Source organism: Vespa crabro, chromosome 7 (genome assembly GCF_910589235.1).
Source record: "Vespa crabro chromosome 7, iyVesCrab1.2, whole genome shotgun sequence".
Taxonomy (NCBI): Eukaryota; Metazoa; Arthropoda; class Insecta; order Hymenoptera; family Vespidae; genus Vespa; species Vespa crabro.
The window spans coordinates 4,324,197-4,340,133 of NC_060961.1; the positions used below are offsets into that span (position 1 = coordinate 4,324,197).

General features: G+C 33.1%; 1 protein-coding gene across 4 annotated transcripts in view; it reads left to right on the forward strand.

Annotated features, from left to right (window-relative positions):
* LOC124425716 (phosphatidylinositol 3-kinase regulatory subunit alpha) overlaps positions 1-14,038 on the forward strand; it is a 40,158-nt gene extending 26,120 nt beyond the window's left edge. For all 4 annotated transcript variants that reach the window (XM_046966454.1, XM_046966452.1, XM_046966453.1 and 1 more), the window contains 11 exons: positions 1,507-1,882; positions 2,535-2,633; positions 7,900-8,082; positions 8,178-8,306; positions 8,371-8,578; positions 8,707-8,937; positions 9,732-10,056; positions 10,172-10,419; positions 10,761-10,937; positions 11,020-11,274; positions 11,358-14,038. In XM_046966454.1, coding sequence (XP_046822410.1) covers positions 1,507-1,882; positions 2,535-2,633; positions 7,900-8,082; positions 8,178-8,306; positions 8,371-8,578; positions 8,707-8,937; positions 9,732-10,056; positions 10,172-10,419; positions 10,761-10,937; positions 11,020-11,274; positions 11,358-11,685 — 2,559 coding nt within the window. In that variant the 3' untranslated portion in view covers positions 11,686-14,038. The remainder of the gene's footprint in view (positions 1-1,506; positions 1,883-2,534; positions 2,634-7,899; positions 8,083-8,177; positions 8,307-8,370; positions 8,579-8,706; positions 8,938-9,731; positions 10,057-10,171; positions 10,420-10,760; positions 10,938-11,019; positions 11,275-11,357) is intronic.
* Positions 14,039-15,937: the final 1,899 nt, after the last annotated feature.

Genomic DNA, 15,937 nt, shown 5'->3' on the forward strand with positions numbered 1-15,937 from the left:
TTCACAAATTTATGAAACACGAGAACTAAGAAAATCTTTTTAACATATTACCGCTTAATCATTAGAGTCATTTCAAATCAAATTAAAAAGCAATCATGTATTGTATGGAAAAAAAAAAAAAAAAAAAAAAAGAAAGAAAAAACTATTTATATAAAAAAGAAAAAAAAAGAAGAGAAAAAAATTATAAATATTCATGATAAGCGTATAAATCTTTGTGAAAGATAATCTTCATATTCGTCAAATAAGAATTTTTCTAAAATATTTTGAAATAAGCTCTTCAATGCTTCGCATTTCTTTCGATTACTCTGAAAGAAAATAAGGGACGGCAGAGAGGACAAATAGTAGTAGTAGTAGTAGTTTGCAATGAGGGATTTCTCGGTCGTTCACGTTAATTTCGCACTGTGACTCGCTTAAAAGAATATTTTTAATTCCATTTTGAGTACTCTCGGGATGGGCGTGAGCAATTCAAAGCCGTTGATTTAATCGGACGAGCGAGCGAGCGAGCGAGCGCTCTCGAGTCTCTGCGAAATGCAGTAGGTATTATGCTGCATCTCCTCTCGTATACGTAGTAACTGACACCTGTTGACTTGCCGTCGTAGAAGCAACTGCGTTAATCGCTCGGGGAAGGAGATGTCAGTCGGGAGTTAGCGCAGCGTAGCACATAAATTACGCTTTTCCATTCGGCTTTTTACGAGCGCATCGCCCGCACCCGACGCTCTCAACTCGAAAACTTTGTCGCTTTAATGTCTCTCCCTCCCTCCCTCTCCCCCTCAGCCCTCTCTCTCTCTCTCTCTCTCTCGCGTTCAATTCATCCTCCTCCACCTCCATCTCCTCCATCTCCGCCTCCACCACCTCTTTCTCTTTCTCCTACTTCTCTTTTACGAGACAAACGTGCGTCCTTCCAACGTGGCTTCGGCTTTCAATGAATATTCGAGTAATACGTCAAAGCGTGAAAGATTCTGTTTCTATTGTCGGACACGGACTTTTTTTTTCGTGATTTATAAAGCACTATATCTGGTTTGTTTTCTCTTATTTCGCTTCGAGCACGAAAATATTGGGTACGTTATTCGATACAGTAGTACTCTTTCAATGGAATAACATGATCATGCACAGGTGGGGTTTAATATGTTATATACTATCTATCCTCCCCGTCCTCGAGGCATGTTTCCTATTTTGATCGATCAATGAAAATATTTACTATAGAAATTATTTATTGATGTTTCACATGGAGATTGTATAATTTTTAATAAACGAGAGATAAGAAAGTTTTACGAGTTACTTTCTTTCTTTCTTTCTTTCTTTCTTTCTTTCTTTTTTTTCTTTTCTTTTTCTCCAAGCCAATTTTCAAGGCGATTATATTATATGGTTATGTTTGTATATAGTTATGTAAGACGTTAGCAATGGTTCACCTTTGTAGTGAAATTAATCGTCCGGGCAGATGTTTTTGGACTCGAAATCGATCGCATATTTGCCCGACTTCTCGATCGTCCAACTTGTTTATTACAGCATATGGGTATAAAAGATGAGCTCGACCAGAAGATCCTTTTGGTGTGTATCGAGGAACTCTGCCAGACGTCGCCTCCCCTTTCGTTGCCTGGTAGCACAGAAGCGAACTCATCTTCCACGACAACGAGCACGACTACGAGCACGACTACGGCGACGACGGCAACGACGGCGACGTTGACGGCAACGGCATTGACATCAGCTACGACCGGTAGTAGCTCCGTCAATGCGAACTGTGCTATCGGTCTCGCTCATCCGGCCAACAATACGACCAACGATGGTCATAATCTTGTGTTGCATAGCTTCAGTATTTTGGAAAAGTGTGACAAGTGTCGTAAATATCTCAGGGGTCTTTTGCATCAAGGCTTTCTCTGCCAAGGTAACAAATCTTTCATTTAATATCTATCTTCGAATTTATCGAATATTTTCGAACAAATGCGACGCAATTTTATTTGGATTACGTGTACAATGAGAGTTTTTATTCGCCAATAATTTATTCACCAATAATTACATAGAAAAAGGAATAATTTATATTTGGATAATTAATCTTTACTCTTATCATTTGTTATCTTCATCTTTTCTTAATCATGCTTAGCAATTAGCATTTATTATTTATAATGATATAGTAAATTTTTATTAAACGTACGTTATATCAAATTTTCATGTTCTATTCAATAACTATTTTTACATTGTCCTTCACAATAAACATAAATTTAAAATATATATGTTTAATTTTTATTAAAAGCACACTTGACCAATACAAATCTCAAAAAGAAGAGCTCAGCTTTTTTAAAACAATATTCACGAATGCATGGCATATTGTTAGGTATATGAAGAAGAAGAAGAAGAAGAAGAAGAAGAAAAAAAAGAAATTTACAAACGCTTTGAATTATTCAATATTTTTTATTTTACTTAGCGACGATTCTTTCCTCTCTTTTTTTTCTCTCTCTTTTTTTCTTTCTTTTTTTCTTTTTTTTTTTTCCTTTTTCGCTTAAGCAGGAATAAAGATCGTACTTTTTCTTTTTCGACAGATTGCGGCCTGGTAGCCCATAGAACGTGCTCGGCGATTGGTCTACCCATAAGCTGCGTCCCCGCTGAGTCGAAAAACCGTAGCAATAGATACGCTTCCGGTGAGTTAACTCTGAAACTTTTCGCTTACGCGCCAGACACGCGATTCCGTCTATCGCCAAGCAAGCGAACGAGCAAGCTCTCGTTGCTTCTTTGCCAGTTCATTTAATCAACGGTATATATGTATACGGAAACTATTGAAAAATTCAAATATCGTTCCGCCGACTATTCAAGATATTGCATCAGAAACGTGTTCGTTAGCGCCTAAGTCGGTGCCGCGATCGAAGAGTTATGAAGTTTACGGCAAGGACACCTTTCTCAAGTACGTTACATCTCGTTATAAAAGCGAGTATAAATTAGAACCACACTGGTATTGTTAGAATTTACAATGGCTTCCGACCGGTATTGGTTTATAGTCGCTCATGGTGTGTATCGCACGGATATTGACTGTAATAACGGCCTCGCCCCTCTAGATGCGTTCTTGCGAATAGTATGAAACAAATATTAACGATTTCAGAGAGATATGTACGTATGTATGTGAAATACATGCATACACATCGGATCTCGTAATTTCACTTTGTAATTTATTCACCGAACGACATACATCCATTAATGTAGCGAGGATAGAAATCGCATAGTTATAAATTTATATATATACATATATACACATACACATACACATACATACACATACATACATATATATATATATATACACATATACATACCTTATGTACGTACGCATGCATCTAACGCAAGTTCAACATAATTCCGTAAAAACAAAAGTAACGAATAAACTATTCTCGTACTTGGAAAACTTTTCCGTGAAAGCTTGGCGAACACACGCAAACTCGTGAGCAAGCAAGCGATAGAACGGCCGAGGCTAGTCGTTAAACTTAACGAAGCAGGCACAATGATCTTGTTCGACGCTGTCATCCCTCGATCGCATACGTGCTTGCTCGTGATTTTTATTCTAACGAATTCGATGAAATGTAGATAAGTAGATATCCATATCTAAAGAAGTATTTCGCATGAGTGCATCTGCACATATTAAATACTTAACTCTCTCATAATTTAACTCTTATAAGGATGAGGGAAATTGTGAAAAATACGCGGCATAATAATAAAAACGTACGATTTTTTATTTTTAATTAATTTTGTTTATTCATTCATTCATTTATTTATTTATTTATTTTTTTTTTTTTATCATAATCTCCTTTAACTTCAACGCGCTTCATTCATTGATGATCTACTGCTTTTATGGCATCTCGAATATCGGGTCTTTTTTTTTTTGTTTTTTTTTTTTTTTTTTTTAATTCTTCAAAGTAATTTTATTATATGACATAAATTGTCGATCGTCAAGAAATTTTTTTTTTATTTTGAAAGCAATAGAAATTCCGAGATAGTCAAATCTCGACAAGAAATTACGATAAGGAAACAAGTCAAACTTTAAATTAACAATTTTTGTCACAATTACAACGCTCGTTATTTAATGGGAACGTGCATTGTTCACATCCTTAAAAATTTCGGACACTTTTAATCGGTGATCCTGTAAAACAATATTGTGCATTTTTTTGTTTTTTTGTTTTTTTGACGATTTTTTCCGTCGTTGCAGTTTTTAGACGTTCATTACAAGGACGTGGGGATCATCTTGCAAGCTGGTAGATACGAGCACGTTTAAATTTGACTTTAAATTTTTATTTTTATTTTATCGCCGTATACGATAATAATACACTATCATCTAATGTATTTTTCATTTCATTAAAAATTTTAATAGACGTTAAGTCTTTTTTAACGAGAAATTTAATTACGACATGGTGCTCGAAGTTATCCATTTAACCGCAGGCACTGATATAGCTTCTTTTAAATTAACATTTCCAACAAGACTACACGATGGATCAACTTTGAACTTTAAAGTTATGCATATAATAGATAGTCAATATAAGATGTGTCAATGAATTTTTTTTTATTCTCCATCCATAAACGAGATAAGGCCGATAGGATGGATAAGGAACTTTATAAATTGCCCTCATATTAATGAACGAATGAAAATTCAATAATGAATAATAAGTGGGAAGAATTCACACAAATAAACACTTCTCTCGAATTTATATAAAAAATTATAACTATAATTATAATGATAATTTCATTGATAAATAATAGACACTTTCCTCTTATTTACAATGAATGGATTAATATACAAAAACGTATATATATATATATATATATATATATAAAAGAGAAAAAAAAGAAAGAAAAGAAAAGAAAAAAAAAAGGAAAAAAAAAAAGGAGAGGCCCATTGTGAGTTACTCATTTACCATGAAAAAATTTACAATTCATTGTGGCTTTAACGTATGCCGTAGAGAAATTCAGAAAGCAAAGAAAATTTATTATCGGCAACGTGTTTACCGGTCTTTTTTTATTTATTTATTTATTATTATTTTTTTTTTTTTTTTTTTTAATTTTTTCTTTTTTACATTTTTTCTTCTTCCTTTCTTTTTTTCTTTATTCGATTCCCACCTTTCGCTCGCTCCGTTTATTACATTTGAAGCGTAAGTATGTATATGTATATGCATATATATACTTGGATGACTTACGTTCGGTCTGTCGTTGAACGATGCCATTTGCAGGCGCAGCTTCCGGATATTCGTGACTAAGCGCAATTAAAAAATGAAATTATCGCTGGCGCGCTCGTTATTTCCGAGGTAACGCAGAACGTCCATGTATATATATATATATATATATATATATATATATATATATATATATATATATATAAATACACGTACACACGCACACACACACATATATATTTATATGCATATATGCGAAGATATATACATATATACAACATATATACAAGTGCGTGTGCGTGTGTGTATATGTAGATACGTGCATGCACCGAAAGCTATTAAAATTATTCAGCAGCCGCGTTGTCCGGCTCGCGATCGACGACGACAAGTAGCAGTCATTCGCACATGGCACGAGCGCACCCGGTACGATCGCCTACCTACGACAAAATCGGCAGTAGGCTCGATAGGCATTCGTAACGAATATCGAATTTCCGTGTTGACCTCCATCAAACATGCCTTCCTTCGTTAACTTCACATCTATATGATCTTGTTCGCTTACCATGTTTCGATTCGTACTTTCTTTCTCTCTCCCCTTCCCCTATCTTCTTATTTTCCTGTCTCTCTTCCCTCTCTTTCTTTCTCTCTTTCGAGCCGGATGAAGTAAAAGAATAAGATATGCTTGTGAAGAAACAAGACGTCGTTGGTAACGTAGCCATAAAAATAAATTTCACTCCCTTTTCTTCTTCCCTTCTCCATCTCTTTCTCATTATTATTTTTCTCTTTTTCTGTTTCTACCTCTCTCTCTCTCTCTCTCTCTCTCTCTCTCTCTCTCTCTCTCTCTCTCTCTCTCTCTCTCTCTCTCTCTCTCTCTCTCTCTTTTCCCCTTCTCTTCCCTTTTATAATGCATGTATGCACGCCTTTGATTATACAAGTGGTGTACTTGGTATCAATGACATGTTGGTTTATGTCGCTACAACCCGCTCGAAAATACGAACAGCTTTCCGTTTAGGTGCATACTTTTATGCGAAAATAAAGTCAATGGTTCGTCAGTTGTAAAACGAAGAAAAGAATAGCAGCAAGGCACGCGGCGAATGTGGGTAATAAACAATCGCGTAGACGGACGCTAGGCCCTTGTCGCAATCGTCGACGTCGCAGGCTGATATGAGAAAAAATACTATTCGCGATACGCCGACCTTTCTGCTTGCATTTTTTACATTTTTTTTTTCTTGCATACGTAAGAATGATTTAAGGGGTTCTGGTATTCTTTTTTTTTTTTTTTTTTTTATTTTTATTTTCAAGATCTCTCTCTCCCTCTCTTCCTTTGCTTTTTTTTTTTCAAACTCTTCGTATCAAAATGTTAGGTAGAAATACTATTTTACGAAAAAAAAAAAAAAAAAAAGGAAATGAATGTGTATATAATTTAGATAAAAGGATAAATGTTCATTGATAAATATCGTCTAGACATCCGTAGTTTTTAAATTTATCGTTTAAAGTAATTAGTTGTTTTTATGAAATTTGTAAATATTTAAAAGTCATGTTATTCGAAAATAGAAAAGTACGAAGCATTTCCATTTCGTTTAAACTTCTAACATGACTTTAAACACTTTATGTCTTTTATTTGTCACTTTTGTTCTCTCTTTGAAATGTCTCGTTAAATAAGGATATTCTATGAACGAAATAAAATAATAATAATAATAATAATAATAATAATAGTAATAATAATAATAATAATAATAATAATAATAATAATAAAAAGGAAGAAAAACAAAACAAAAAAAAAAGGAAGAAGAGTACTTTGAAGCCGCTGTTTTGTTTCGTCCGTCCATTTTTCACAAGCTGTCCAAGACGATTTTTATGAGCGCGGTTCTTTCGTCGATGCGCTTGATCTTCTCTTTAAATCGTAACAATTTTCTTTTTCTCTCGTTAGGCTCATAAATAAAGGCAAATTTCTTGCAGATGTGTCCTCGGATCGATAGTCAAAGAGAAAGAGAGAGAGAGACAGACAGACAGACAGACAGACAGACAGACAGAAGAGAGAAAGAGAGAGAGAGAGAGAGAGAGAGAGAGAGAGAGAGAGAGAGAGAGAGAGAAAGGAAAACGTTTCTCCCTATTGCCAGTGTTCCATTTGGAGATCCGCTTTCCTTGTTTTTCTATCGTTATCAGACTACGAACATTCGATGATTTTTTTTCTTTTTTTTTCTTTTTTTTTCTTTTTTTTTTCTTTACTCCTCCCATGCTCCTACAAGTTTCTAATCACGGACGTTATAACGGTATAACGGCAGATTCAATATATTACATAGTCTTCGCTACCTGTTCTTACTACTAAATATTCTTATCTCATCGTTTGCCTTTCTATAGGAAATTAGCAATTTACGTTTATGAAAGCTGGCAATCGCGCAAATTTATTTGTGGTATGGTTCAACGACGAGTAAGCGAGGAAATGAGCGTATACAATGAGTCCTTTTTTGTTACTATTATCGTGATTATGGGATAGAGAAACGGTGTAGTTAGTCAAATTAGAAGTTATGACACGTATGTACGTAGCTCATCGATTTTAATGTAAGAATAAAATTATTATGGATATTAAGAGGAAGCGATACAAATAAGGTGTATATATCACTGTGATATATATCTCTTTATTGTTTTTTTTTTCTTTCTTTCTTTTTTTGTTCCCCCCCCCCCCCCTTTATATATCCAAGTACTTATAAAGCTTCAGCTATATATTTATTTATTTATTTATTTTTTTTTTATTTAGTATTTGGCCTCGCCCTGTGTTCACAATTCGAAACATCTACGCGTTCCGCTCCGATCTTGGTGGAAAGATGTACGCGCGTACTCGAAGAAAGGGCATGTGCGGACACGACCTTAGATCTCTACAAAGTCTATTGCAGTAAACCTAATGAGCAAACCCTTGAGTTACGACAAAACTTGGACGAAGGTAAATATTCTTTAAATATAGATAGATATCTTTTCGTTGAATTATTACGACGTTTCAATTTAAATTTAAATTTAAATTATATTCTTTCGATTCAGACGTACGTAACGCTAATTTGGATCATTATACTCCTCAATGCATTGCAAGCGTTTTGAAAAAGTTCCTGCAAGAATTACCAGATCCGGTAATACCGGTACAATTTTATGACAGGTTCCTAGAAGCATCAAGTAAGTGTTCTTTGATATTTAAGATTTATGAGGTATACATAACGATACATTTTTGTACATTCAGATATGAGAAGCGACGAGCAGTGTGCTGCTCGTTTAGGACAACTTGTTACTGAACTTCCGGAACATCATAGGAGTACGTTGTTTCACTTGATGGCTCACTTTTGTCGCATATGTCAATTGCAACATGGGAGGGGTTACACGGAACCACCCACTGTACTTGTCCAGGTGTTTCGTCATATATTCATTAGGCCACCTTGGGAACGAATCATGTGAGTACATAACTGTATGATATTCTAATTATTACTAATTCTTGTTAATTTTATCTTTTTTTTTTTTTTTTTTTTTTTTTTCATATTTGCACAAAATATCTGTGACATATATTTAATTTATATTCCAGACAAATTATACACAATACAAAAGCTTATATAAGGATAATGGAATTACTGTTGCTGCACGTTGATTGGAATGAAAGATTGCCCGAATTTGCGAGTGCTCCACAGTTACCACCACGGAAATTTTCAAGGCCTCAGTTTCCTGTTTTAGATCCATTTCCAGTTCTCGAAGAAGATAATTCGACGGAAAGATCGGGAACTGCTGGTGACAGTGGCAAGGATCAACAGTCTCACAGGTAATAAATTTTATTAGCTTTTCTTTTTTTTTCTTTGTTTTTTTTTTTTTTTTTTTTTTTTTTTTTTTTTTTTAATGATTTACTATATAAATATTTGAAAGAGATCATACAAAACGACAAGAACATATAAAACGGGGAAAATTTTTCAAAAATTACATTTCTGAGTAGCCTAAGATATATATATATATATATATATATATATATATATGTATATATATATATATATAATTCGGTTAAGGAGCGTTTGGTTTAATACAAGAGTGTATTCGTAGTCTGAAGTTTTAGCGTGAAACTAGAAGTTACATACAATTTTCAAACGTCTATATTCGAGGTCTGCATTTCATGGGTAAAGTTACATAGAACAACGTTGCCGGCTCTAAGCTATAGATTTTAAAATGACGTAGGACTATGTTAACGAAGCAGAATGTTTTCAGTCGTCGTACTGAATAGACGAATGGTACAGAAAGTGTGTATTAAGTCTTTGTAGTGAGTAGACGAAAAGTAAAGAGTGTGTATTAAGTCTCGCGTACTGAGTAGACGAACAACAGAGAATGTGTGCTGTTAAATCGTTATAATGAATAGAGTTCATGTGTGTTGTTTGTAACACTCGATAGAGTGAGTGGACGACTCGTATCAAAGAGTTTTATATGTGTGTATGTTTGTGTATATATATATATATATATATATATATATATATATATATATATATATTAATAAAAGTATGTTTTGACGTCAAAAAAGAATTTCAAATAAATTAAATTTTCCTGTTAGATATTATATATTATTGTTTATAGGCCACGAACACTACAGGAAGCCGAGTGGTATTGGGGAGATATAACGAGAGACGAGGTCAATGAAAAAATGATCGATTCGCCTGATGGCACTTTCCTAGTTCGTAATGCGTCTTCCAAAGGAGGTGAATATACTCTGACGTTGCGTAAAGGTGGTACGAATAAGCTCATTAAGATTTGTCATCGAAATGGAAATTATGGCTTTTCCGAGCCATATAATTTTCATTCGGTTATCGAGTTGGTCGATTACTATAGGAATTGTTCCTTGGCTCAATATAATTCTACATTGGACATCAAGTTGTTATATCCCGTATCACGATTTCAACAAGTAAGTTATTCTAATTATAAATGTGTGTACAATTTTGATGAATTTCGATGTTATAAAAGTTCTATAAAAAAAAAAAAAAAAAAAAAAAAAAAAAAAAATAAAAAATAAAAAATAGGATGACGAGATTGCGAGTACAACGGATATGTCAACGGTAAAACAAAAGTTTGCCGAATTGAGCAAAGAAATAGTTGATACCTGTCGACAATATCAAGATTGTTCAGAATTGTATAGTAAGACGGCTTACGAGGTCCAATTAAAAAGACAAGCTCTGGAAGCTTTTTCAGAGGCAATTAAGATGTTCGAGGATCAGATGAAACTGCAGGAAAAGTTTCAAAAAGAAGCACAACCGCATGAGATATCGACGTGAGTTTTTTAATGAATTTTAATAAATGGATCCCCGAAAAATATCGTGAGCACGAAAATGTGAATTTTTTATTCGTTACAATTTTTGAACATTTCTTCAAAGAATAATCAATCATTGAAATAATAATGTAATTATTTCGATTGTGAAATTATCAGTCAATTATATCAGTCAATTATATAATTATCTCTCTCTCTCTTTTTTTTTTCTCTCGTAGAAATAGCAAAAATTATTTAAATAAAAATGTCAACGTTGCTTGCAATGGCTTTCGATGGATTCCATAATTTATATTTTTTTATTTCGTAATATAAAATTCTACATAGATAGGATGTTATAATTATAGCTTAACTGAGAATGCAGAGCTATTGAAACGCAGATTAAAATCATTAGAGGACAGTAGAGAACAATTGGATGATAGTTTGAAGCAACGAATAGCTTATAATAGAACTCTCGAAAGAGAAATGCATAAACTAAAGCCGGAGATTATTCAACTTGTGAGACAAAGGGACAAACATTTTACGTATGTTGATTCTTATTTATTCGTTTTGACATTTCATCTCAGATTGAATTGAGTTCACATATTATTTTCTTTTTTACGTTAGATGGTTGAAGAAAAATGGCATGACGGCAAATAAAATTAATCAGTTAGTGCTAAATCATTCACTTACAAATCCATTAGTCGGCGATTTAGTATACGGAGATCTTCCAGAAGTTGATTTAGAAGTACATACGGATGAGAAGACATGGCTTTACTTGGAAGGATCACGTTCCGATGCCGATCGTATTCTTGCTGGACGACCGGACGGTACATTCCTGGTACGAAGATCAAGAACCGGTCAATATGCCTTGTCGATCATGTAAGTTATCTCATTTTTAAAAATATTTTTTTTCCTTGTCAAAAGACATATTTTGATTATTCGTATTTCCATTGAAATCGTAGGTGCAACGGTACTGTAAATCATTGTATCATATATGCAACCGAACGAGGTTATGGATTCGCCGAGCCTTATAACATTCACGAGAGCTTGAAACATCTAGTGCTACATTATGCACAAAATTCTCTGGAGGAGCATAACGAAAGTCTGAACACGACATTGGCTTATCCAGCTTTTGCACCATCAACGGCTCTGGCACAGTTACAGGCGCAGCAGATACAACTGCAAATGCATATGCCAGCGCAAAATCAACTACAGTTTAAACGACCTCTCGAAAGCCAATCACAATTTACACGAAGTTTGGAAAATCAACATTTTATAACACATACGTAATATTTATATGTTTATCAATTTGGCCGATATTGTTTGATAACTTCGGATACTCGTGCGTGATTCTACGTATAAATTGTTCGCGTTAAAAAGGACCGAACGAACGAGGAAAACGTACTTGTGAGTTTATATTCATATGTATGAGAAACGAGAAAAATACGAGGGGACTTGTAATATTGCGCCTTCCCGGGGGGAAGGATTACAAAGAGGATTGTTTTTCTTTTTACCAGAATATTTCGAAATGTGAATTATGCTGATATCTTTAAGGCATAGCGATAGCGATAATAATTGTCGAAGGTCCTAGTTGTAGAAGTACCTGTAGTCGTAGTAGTAATGGTAATAGTGGTGGTAGTAAGAGCGGAAAAAAAAAATTCACGCAGCAGTATGCGTTTTTATTCTTTTTTGCTGCATATTAAAGCTCCTCCTACATAAACTGCTAACTGTTAATAATTATTCTTTTATATATCCTTTTTAGAAATTATATAGTTATTTCTTTTTTCTGTTTTTTTTTTTTCCTATTTCTTTTCTTCTTTTTCTTTGTCGTTCGTTAGAACTTTGTCATGCTATGTTAAATGATTGTTTTTTATTCTGATTATTATGGGAATCGATTTATGTCGAATTAAAAATATAATTAGCAAAGTTTAACTGGGAGGAGCATTAATAATATTTCAAATGAAACGACCAAACGATTCATTGTTAATTACGCTGTTGCGTACTTTGCATACGGATTGATAGACAGTGTCGGATATTAGAATACACACACGAGTCTTCGTAAGATCAATATTGATACGTTTCAGTAAGTCGTATTTTTCAAAAAAAAAAAAAAAAAAAAAATAAGTTTAATGTATTAACCTTGCCACATTTAAAAGTCAAATTTCTCTATCGGAAACGTCGATACGACCCGGGAGTATATTTGTAGTTTAACAACTAAATCACTCTTTGCTCAAATAAATCACAAGTCCCGTTGGTAATCAGGGTAGACATATTTCTCGTAAATTTAAATATTAATGTAATTATTATAGCGACGATTAAGGAACGTTTACGAATAATTTTCAAAAATTATATTTTCTTATATGCCTGTGTTATTAATATTTTACATTTCAATTTTTTTTTTTTCTTTTTTTTTTTTTTTTTGTTCAGTCACTTTTTGAACTTTGTCGAGTGATTTAGATTGTATCGGTGGTTAAATTTCTCGTTTGAATCGGATCTTATGAACGATATCGAAGTTTATATCTATAAACGATAAACGTCGATCTTCGAGTCTTGGAAATTTCCAGCGTTTGTATAGTCGTAGTAAACTCCGAGAAATTAGTGAGAGATTGTTCGCGAGAGAATGAAACGAACACTTTTTAGTCGCGAAGTATAGTTTTTAGCGCTTAGCCACCGATAAAAATATATATATATATATATATATATATATATATAAATATAAATATATATGTGTATATATTCGTTATATTTCGGTGCTTGTTACAACGAAATTTCTTCGGAGGTGCAAGAGGTTTTTTATATAATGTGTAGATTATAAGTATTGTGCCAGGCCCGCGTGGGTTATGTACGATTTTAAACAAGAAAACAATATTGTCTGTGATTTCGGATCAGTGAGAAAAAGAGAGAGAGAGAGAGAGAGAGAGAGAGAGAGAGAGAGAGAGAGAGAGAGAGAGAAAGAAAGAGAGATAGAGATAATATCGCGTTTATCATTTCATTCGATGTTACTCGTTAACTTTTGATTTTATCTTCTTCAATTTTTTTTTTTTTTTTTTTGGACCTTTATACTATCGCTTTAAAGCTTACCCATTACTAGGTTTTGTAAGGGAACACAATCTCGTCATTTAGCTTTCTCGCGTATATGTAGTAAAATTGTTATAAAATTTTCTTAACAATTGGCATTTATTAAATATCGAACAATTGTCAAACTTGCCACTTTTTCAAAAGGAGCCACGTTATAGAATGGAATTTTTATTGCTCTTTTATTTCATGATACGTGAATTTTCCTTGTTAGATAATTCACTTGAAAAGCGAATTACTCAATCGCGTGTTAAAGAGAGCGAAATAATCGGAAAAGAAGCGAGGAACGATCGAACGTCGTTTAGCTTGGCTCATGATTAAGATATGAGAGTGCCTTGAGAAATCTTACATTTACGGAGCGGTCAGTAAACGTAAGAGTGTATCGAGGCTATCCGCTATACCTGTCATATCGAATGCTATCGACGAATGATCAAGTATGCTCGCGAGTATGAATTCCGCAAATGATACGATCGAATGACTGTTAATACATACAACATAAGGTTGTAAATGATATAAATTATAACGGGTAACGTTCTAATAAATTATTGTCAACTTATTTTCACTCGAATGCTCGAAAATATTGTTATCATCATTCCGATCTCTAGTACAAAAGGGGGGGGGGGGCGAGAGTTGGTGACGCGTGTTTTCTTTCTTCTTCTTTTTTTTTCTTTTTTTTTTTTTTTTTTCGTTTGTGTAAATTCTTTTTATTTTTCTTCTTTTTTTTTTTCTTTTTTTTTCTTTCTTTCTTATTTTGCTTTGTACGAAAGGATAACGAATACGTGGAAAAGAAGAGAAGAAGCGGTAGAATGAAAAGGGCGGACGTAGTATTTGCAAAATGAAAGGCCCGTTGTTCATCTTTTAAGGCTTCGAATAACGTAGACGTTAGGTAGTTTAGGACTTTTTTTATACAAAAAGGGAGAAAAAAGAAATAGGGAATACGAGTCGTGGTGCCTCGATAGGCTTGTATTTCGTGATCGTTCCAGTTGCGTGCTAGCACTGAGCTCGATCGTTTGTTGCCGTGTCGTTGGATCGTTTGTTTCGTAGACGGATATGAAAGAAAAAAAAAAAAAGAAAAAAAAAAGAAAAAAAAAAGAAAAAAAAAAAAAGAAAAAAAAAGAAAAAAAAAAAGAAAAAAAAAATACTTTTGCTTTACACGCGTATTACCAGCGTCGATCGGTTTGCCCTTCTTTTTTTCTTTTTTTTTTTTTTGCGAATGAAAAGGGTTCACCTTCTCCTATCACCTTTCATGTATTTTGCAATCGCCATAAGCGAACTCGATCGAGTTTTTTTCTCTTAGAATCTTTTTCTTAGACAAGAAATTCGAAAAATCTTTCGATTTTTTTAACGAACTCATACTATAATCTGTCATTTACATTTTAAATAATTTTCATGTGTACCATATTGGTAAATATAGATTTTATAACGCGATGATATCCTGAAAAGAAATATTTTTCACAAGAAGTGTTTTTATTGAACGAAGGATTGAATATAAATAAAACGCCTGTAGCGTTTCGTGCATATTTCTATAATTCGATATTCGATTGATTTATTTGTGTTATTTCCCCGTTTTTTTTTTTCTTTTTTTTTTTTCATTTTTATCCTTATTCTTTTTAAAATCAATGCTTTTTCTCGAACGGTGGGTAGAAAACCATATGATTACAAAGTCCGGTTCGTTTGGATGCGATATTAATAAAAAGTTAAGCGTAATCGATGGTGAAAGAATGTGTGAAGTAGTAAAAGAGAAAAAGAGAAAATGATACAAAAACCACACACATACATACATACATACATACATACTTACATACATATATATATATATATATATATATATATATATATATATATAAATATAAATATATATATATATTTTACTTACATTCAAGGCAAAACTTTAATTGATTATTTATAATATATATATGCATATATATTATATACATTATATATTATATCACGATGGCGCGTTAAATTCTCACGCGTGCACATCCATGAGTTTGGTGATAAAAAAAAAAAAGAAAAAATGCGAATGCATTCTTTTCTCTTCACGTCAATCAAACGTTACATGTTGCACGCGGAGATCAAACGTGTTTGGTTTTCAACATTTTTATCCTTTCGTCGTTCAGCCGAAATAGACGTATATTTATAAAAAAAAAAAAAAAAGAATAGAATAGAATAGAAAAAATAGAAAAGATAAATGAATAAAAAAAAAGAACAGCTAAAGTTTGGATCAACGTAAAATAAATAAATTAATCCATAACGTATAGTTTTCTTGAATTTTTATCAATTGTCAGAAAATAAGATTAGAAGAAGAAAAAGAAAAAGGAAAAAAAAAAAAGAAAAAAAAAAAGAAACAGAAAAAAGGATCTTTTTTCAATATACTATGTAATTTTGACTAAACAACGAAAGGTTTAAAAATTGATAACGATCCGTAATCGATGATTCTAAATTCGTTCAGAAACGTGCGAGGGTT